At 43.5% G+C, this 7,563-nt stretch overlaps 1 protein-coding gene across 1 annotated transcript; it reads left to right on the top strand.

Annotated features, from left to right (window-relative positions):
* Nucleotides 1-405: 405 nt before the first annotated feature.
* LOC106873329 (uS5 assembly chaperone PDCD2) lies at nt 406-6,205 on the top strand. The gene is made up of 5 exons (XM_089343846.1): nt 406-530; nt 1,111-2,096; nt 3,213-3,508; nt 3,863-3,979; nt 6,010-6,205. Exons 2-5 carry the CDS (start codon nt 1,298-1,300, stop codon nt 6,169-6,171), a joined length of 1,374 nt encoding a protein of 457 aa, XP_089199972.1. The 5' UTR covers nt 406-530; nt 1,111-1,297; the 3' UTR covers nt 6,172-6,205.
* Nucleotides 6,206-7,563: the final 1,358 nt, after the last annotated feature.

The following is a 7,563-nucleotide window of genomic DNA, read 5'->3' as shown; positions in this document are numbered from 1 at the left end:
AATGGGTGAAAATCCCCGGAGTAAAAAACGAGTTCTGTACTGGAGACTTCTTCCGGAAATTCCCCCCGCCCCAACCTATAACTTTTTAACCAGTAATTAAAAAACAAACAAACAAACAAATTCTTCAGATTCACGTTTTCAATACCGGAGATTACAATCCAGCAGACAAAATTTCCTTTAACCCCCCCCCCCCCCCTCCTCCAACCTACCAAATTTATTTGCTTTGTTTACAGTTGCCAAGACGTGCTGTCACGCACAGAATGACAGCTTCTAAATCTTCCTGATTGGGTGAAAATGATCAAACTTTAAACCTCTATAACTTTTTAAAAAACATTTATATATACGTATATATATATGTGTGTGTGTGTGTGTGTGTGTGCGTTGATAGAAAGACAGCCGTGTACATAACACTTGCGCACATACACGCCTATCGTATTTAATAGGTTCATTAAATGTACACAGACATGTCTGTACGTGTGTGCACCATCTATCTCAGGATAGGATATTATATTAGATAAATGATATGCATGGTGAGCCAACCTTTGACATTTTATTTAGATTACATTATTATTAAGGCTGCGAAGGCGGCGGTGAGCTGGCAGAAACGTTAGCACACCGGAATAAATGCTTAGCGGTATTTAGTCCGCCGCTACGTTCTGAGTTCAAATTCCGCCGAGGTCGACTTTGCCTTTCATCTTCTCGGGGTTGATAAATCAAGTACCAGTTGAATACTAGGGTCGATATAATCGACTTAGCACCTTCCCCAAAATTCCAGATCTTGTGCCTAATGTAGAAAGGACTATTATTATTCGCCGAGGTCGACTTTGCCTCTCGTTCTTTCGGAAAATAACAATCCTCTTTACTCCCAGTTTCTAAGCGGTATTTATTGAAAATTTCGTTAAAAAGTATCCATTCTTCTGTAAGTTATGGAGCAACAAAATTTAGTGTGTGGTGTCGGAAGGTAGACATCTGTAGTTCTGCCAAATTAACTAACCTCCTCCCCCAACATTTCAGGCCCTGTACCTAGAGTAGAATGGATTATTATTATCATTATTCCATCATATACGTGTGTATCCATCATTAATTTTACATATTTTATTCATGTTTTAGAAAAATGATGAATGTCTTTGGCAATTCCGGAGCGAACTGAATTTGTGCGTGGTTTTTAGCGCAGCCTGTTTTGCAATATTCTTCCGTCCTTTTCGCGACGGTTTCTCTTGGAATCGTAGGATGGAAAGTGAAACCAGAACCAAACCGGAAGTTGTTTGAATCATGACGGGAGACAACTTCCTGTAAGATGGCGTGTGCCGAGTCAGAACTTTGTGACATCGATGATAAAATGGAATTGAAAGAAGGGGAGAACGACCCGAATCAAGAAATGGACAGTCATACGGACGATGACGATGGAGAGGATTACGAAAATATTGTGAATCTCGGTTTCCTAGAAGAGACGGACCCGCGTTTACTGAGGAGTCACATGTTTCCAAGCAAAGTGGGAGGTTGGCCAGCTTGGTTGTCCCTTTCGCCGCTTCCATCCCCCGATCAGCTGCGATGCCGCCTCTGCGCTGGTCCCTGTATATTCTTGCTACAGGCTTACGCCCCTATTAACAAGCTTACTCGGGCCTTCCATCGGACACTGTTCCTGTTCGTGTGTCGAAACGGAGCCTGCAACCGGCTCAACTCGGCCGAAAACTTTCGCGTGTTCCGCGCCCAGCTGCCGCGTGTAAATCGCTTCTACAGCTGCGAACCCCCGCCGCTTCTCTCACGGCCCACATCGTCACAGTCGACAGTAAAACTCAAAGACACGATCGCATCCACCAACACCTGCAGCACCATTTCGATACCAAACAACGACGAAGACGATGGTGATGAAAACGTCGGCGCTGACGATGACAGCATTGCTGTTGACCTCGCCTCCGACGAGGCACCATGTGCCGTCATGTACCAAAGCGTGTGTGTGGTGTGCGGAGCCGCCGGGCCGAAGAGATGCGGCGGTTGTCTGAACGTGACTTACTGTGGCAAACAACACCAGGCAGTCGACTGGCAATACGGTCACCGCAACATTTGTAAAAACAGATCGTCAAACACAAACACAGGTAAGTTACCATTTTCCTATCGGTGTTGGTCGCCTTATATCCCAAGTCATTCCTCGTCCAGCTGACCTATGGTCAAATGAACGGAATTCTCTTTTAAGCGCCTCATACAAAACCCTCGTAACTTTTGAATATTTGCGAATTTGTATTCTACACACAGGAATTCATACGATTATGCAAAAACCAAAATAGAAAAGAAAGATCGCTGCCTGATTTAATGGTTATTTAGCTGTTGTTTTTGGCACGTTTCATGACCACCTGATAGCCTCCTCGCTTGGTTTGTCAGTCTTGTTATTGTCGATAATCTTGCTGGGATTTAAGCCCAAAATTTGGACTTTCCGTATTTTAAACTGTGATTTAAAAAGAAAAATTCGAAAAACTACCCCCCGCCTCCATCAACACAATTTTTTTCTTTTTTGGGGTTTCGTAAACTTTAAAAAAATCTTTTTCTTCGTCTTATGAATTTCTGTGTGGAATACAAAATTCGTTAAAAGCATGGTAAGACTGTTGTATTAGTGTCTGTACTGACAGTTGTAGATATACGTGGAGTGTGTGGGAGAGACAGTGTTGTTAGGATGGTGTTGGGAAGGTGCCTGGCTTGCTTGCTTGCTTGTGGTATTCGGCTTACGGTCGTGAGTTCGATCTCCAGTAGCGAAGAAAAACTTTGAGAATTTCTATACATTTCTCGAACATATTGCGGAAGTTTATCCTCCCTAAACCCCACCAGCACGGCTTCCCCGAACACACTTCTCGACAAAACTCATATATTTCTGTAAAAAAAAAAAAAAAAAAAAAAAAAAAACACGGTCTAATTTCATTTTACTGCGGGAAATTACTCTGAAAGAAATCTCTGCAGAAAGGTGAGTAGATTGATTACACATTTCTTGCTTTATGTCATCGCAGTTTTGTTAGATTTGGCTGTTATTTCTAGCATGCAAATAGCCTGCTTGGGGGGAGTGACATTTTTCAAACAATTTGTTTTCAGAATCATAATCTCTGTATTTTTTTACGCATTTCTAAAAAAAAAAAAAATTTCCGAAAAATATTTTAAAAAGAGGAAATTTATCGAAATTTTGAATTTGAGATTTTTGAAAATTTTCTGTTGTGTTTTGGTGGCAGGTGGAGCAAGCAGAGACCAACCCGGTGTGCTGTTCAAAGAGTATGAACTGGTGACGGAGACGGAAGAGATGGAGAGTGATGCAAACGACAGCAGTGAAGAGGATGAGAACAGTGGTGGCGGTGGTGGTGTTGACGGCTCTTCAAACACAGCCCTCATCAAGGCAGGGCCTGGTAAAGGCAACAAAACGGGAAGTGGTGGTCACCTGACGGACCTCGAAGCATACGCCCGAAAGGAGACATCTGACGACAAGGAGTTCCTCAAGTTTCGCCGCCGCATTCGCCATGACCCAGAACAGGTGAGTTGTTCCCCCAACCCTTCTCATACGTGGGGGTGGGGTATAGGGAGTGTTTGGGTGTGTGGTTTGCTTTTTAGATTTTCTTTTTTGACTGTTAATGGGTTGTTTATGTAATTTCATTCCCACCATCATCATCACCACCACAACCATCATCACCGTTACTACCACCACCACAACCACCGCCATCACCAGAATGTTTGGGTTTCTCAATATGAAATCTAATTAGATTTTGGCAATGCTTAAGTATCCGTGTCTTGTTCTAGGAGGTTCTGTGACACACACACACACACACACACATCTGTAATCTATGAAGATGTTGATAATAAAGTCTTGTGTTTTCTGTTTTGCTTGCAGGTTGTCCGATACCACTTGGGTGGTGACGTATTGTGGGTGTCCAGTGATAATAAACCGAGTGAACACAGCATTCCACCATGTTCTTCTTGTGGAGCCCAACGCATTTTTGAATTTCAGGTAAGTCTTCCAAACAAACCCACATTTTGATCATAGCAGGGCATAACTTGAGTTCCAATATTCTGTACATATATTGGCATATGTGTGTGTATGTGTATGTGCGTATACATACATACATGCATAACAATAATCCTTTCTACTAAAGGTACAAGGTCTGAAATTTGATGGGAGGGGACTGGTTGATTACATTGACCCTAGTTTTCCACTGGTACTTAATTTATCGAGCCTGCAAAAATGTTATTGCCTGGAGGACGATGATGAATAAGAGGGGGCTGAGGACTGATTCTTGGTGGACCCCAACCTCTGTCCAGAATTCTTCACTGTACCCATTGCCAGCCCTCACTTTACTGACAGCATCCCTATACATGGCTTGTACAGCTCTCACTAACCACTCATCTATCCCTAGTTTCCTCATTGACCATCCGATAAGGGATCGGGGGACTCCATATCAACGAAAGCCAGGTACAAAGGTTTATCTTTGGCTGGGTATTTCTCCTGCAGCTGTCTTACCAGAAATATAGCATCAGTGGGGTTTTTCCCTAGCACAAACCCAAACTGCATCTCATCTAGACTGACTCTCTCCCTAATTAGTTGGGCTATGACCCTCTCCGTGACTTTCATTACCTGATCCAATAACTTGATACCTTTGTAATTATTAGTGTCTAAAGCATCACCTTTACCTTTGTAGCAGTTGACTATGGTGCTGCTACACCAGTCATTGGGTATGACTCCTTCGTGTATCACCTGGTTCGTAATACGGGTGACTAGGCTGTAGCCAACACTGCCAGATATTTTGAGCATCTCTGCAGTGATTCCTGATGGGCCGGGGGCTTTCCTTGTCTTCATACCCTTAATTGCTTTATCTACCATGGTACTGTCAACTCGGATAGCTGGTCCCTCTGTTGGGTTGACATTTGGCAGATTCTCTTTCTCCCATTCATTCTCTTCATTTAGCGTTTGGCACTAGTGGCATCTCCAAGTCTCACTCAAGTGAGCCATCGTCCATGTGGATACATTTCTCTCCCATGACATCATGATTCTCTCTCACACACTGTCTTGTAACACGAAACAGTTCAAATCTTTGGTCCTCACAATGCAGAACACTGGCAAATTTTTTCTTATCTGCTTCCCATTTGGTAAGTAATCCCGTCTCCTAGCTTCCCTTCTGGCAATCTGATACAGTTCCCTTCTACCACCGTTCTTCCAGTCCTTCCATGCCTGTTTCTTTTCCTTAATGGCCCTGTCAACTACATTGTTCCACCACATTACCTTGAGTTGATAGGGGACTTTGCACCACCCACAGATCGCTAACTACTAATCTATGTTGCAGGGTGCATTCTTCACTTGGGAAGGTTTGGCATTTATAAGTAGCCGTCTGTCCCATTTCCTGGCGAGGCTGTAGTCAATCTGACTTGTGTGTATACCAGACCAGTTGGTGAATAGGTGACTGGCAGGTTTCCTGATGTTTGTTTTACAAACCATAAGATTATTTGCATTGCAGAACTCCAGCAGCCTGGTTCCCTCCTCATTGTGGGAACCAAAACCATAGCCACCATGGAAGCCCCCTGCATGCTGTCTAACATGCCCATTGAAGTCACCGGCCACAAAGGGAAGGTCCTTGTCATTCGTCGATGAGGTGGTCTGCAAGAGGGTGTCATAACATTGCTCTTTCTGCCCATCAGGTAGCCCTGGCTGAGGGGCATAAGCTGAGATTATGGTTGCTAATCCATGTCGCAGCACTAATCTAAGCTTAAGTATTCTATCACAGACTCTGGCCACCTCGATTACCTTATCACCTCATTCCTCCGCAAGAAGTATACCCATGCCTCCGACCCCATCAGTGTTCCCTACCCAGAAAATCTTATATCTATGTTGTTTGCCTGTGAGGAACCTAGCAGAATTTCTTCCCCACCTTACTTTTTGGATGCAGCACAAATCTACACATCTCTGTTCAATATATATATATACACGCATACACACCCATCGTTATGTCTTCTGTGTGTCTCTACGTCTTCTTTGCTCCCTTCCAGGTGATGCCACAACTGCTGACCCATCTTGGTGTTGATATTTTGGAGGACAGTCTCGACTGGGGAACACTGGCTGTGTATACCTGTGCAGACAGCTGTGACATTGGGGTGAAATATGTACAGGAGTTTCTATGGAAACAGGACTATTCCTCAAAATGCTCTTGAAATTAAATAAAACAACTTATTTTTATGCTTTTAATTGTCTTTAATTGTCACTTTCCATCATCATCATCATCATCACCATTTTAATGTCCGCTTTCCATGCTGGCATGGGTTGGACGGTTTGACTGAAGACTGTTGAGCCAGAAGGCTGCACCAGGCTCCAGTCTGGTCTGGCAATGTTTCTACAGCTGGATGCCCTTCCTAACACCAACCACTCTGAGTGTGTAGTGGGTGCTTTTTATGTGCCACCTGCACAGGGGCCAGTCAGGCTGTAAAAAATCACTGCAAACAATTGCAGTAATGAAAACTTGAGAATGCAAAATTTCAGGATTGCCGTCTGGATTTGATCCAGAATCTTTTTCATTTACTTACAGAATTGGCCTGATTCCAAAATGGTATGATACATTTTGCCATGGCCTCTAGGAGTATCTAAAAGTATGACACACTGACATTCGACATTCGTATTATATTAGAAGACACTTGCTCAAGGTGTCACACTGTGGTATTGAACCTGGAACCCTGTGATTGGGAAGCAACCATGTGGTTTCATTTTACATGTATGTTTATATGTATGTAGGTATAGCAGTGTGGTTAGAAGCTTGCTTCTCAACCACATGGTTCTGGGTTCAGTCCCACTGCATGACACTTTGGGCAAGTGTCTTCTACTCTAGCCCCAGGATGTTAAAATGGTGATGATGATGAGTCGTTTGAGTGGATTTGGTTCACGGAAACTGAAAGAAGTTTGTTGTGTGTGTGTGTGTGTGTGTATATAAATATATATATATATATAGAGAGAGAGAGAGACACTGGTGTGGCTGTGTGATAAGAAACTTGCCTGGAACCAGGCCACATTAAAAAGAACTGTCCCCAGGACCACAGTAGGGTCCTGGAACAGTTGGTTGAGGAAGAGCTCCCCCCTCCTCCTTCGGAGGTAGAGATGGAGGCAGTTGAGGAGGTGGAGACCTTCCTGAAATAAAAAAGGAAGAAGGTGGGCAACCATGGTTGCCCACCAAGGGACCCCAAAGCCGTGGGTGGGAGAGATGATCCTCCGGTTGAAGCAGAGGAACTACACCCTCCCATATCAAAGACAAGAAAAAGAACGGGACAGTGCCGGTGGTTAGCAGCACACTGCCAGCATGTCCTGAAACGTCGTCGGTGGGAATTGTGGCCCGTGGGAATTGTGGCCCCTCCCAGTTGAATAAATGAGGAATTTGTGATCTTCTTTCTTAAGGGAGGGGCCATAGAGAGTATCTTCTACTATAACCTCTGGGCCAACCAAAGCTTTGTGAGTGGATCTGACATATATATATACATATATATATATATATATATATATATATATATATATATTTATTAGCTGTAAGACCTATTTATAAATGTTTTAAAATATACACA

Source organism: Octopus bimaculoides, chromosome 28 (genome assembly GCF_046866305.1).
Source record: "Octopus bimaculoides isolate indiv1 chromosome 28, ASM4686630v1, whole genome shotgun sequence".
Taxonomy (NCBI): Eukaryota; Metazoa; Mollusca; class Cephalopoda; order Octopoda; family Octopodidae; genus Octopus; species Octopus bimaculoides.
Note: the sequence above shows the minus strand (reverse complement) of the source record. Positions and strands in the feature narration are given on the sequence as shown.

Coding starts and splice junctions, on each gene's coding strand:
- LOC106873329 (XM_089343846.1), top strand. CDS start 1,298: ATGGCGTGTGCCGAGTCAGAACTTTGTGACATCGATGATAAAATGGAA. Junction 2,097..3,212: donor ATCGTCAAACACAAACACAG/GTAAGTTACCAT, acceptor TTTTGGTGGCAG/GTGGAGCAAGCAGAGACCAA. Junction 3,509..3,862: donor TTCGCCATGACCCAGAACAG/GTGAGTTGTTCC, acceptor TTTTGCTTGCAG/GTTGTCCGATACCACTTGGG.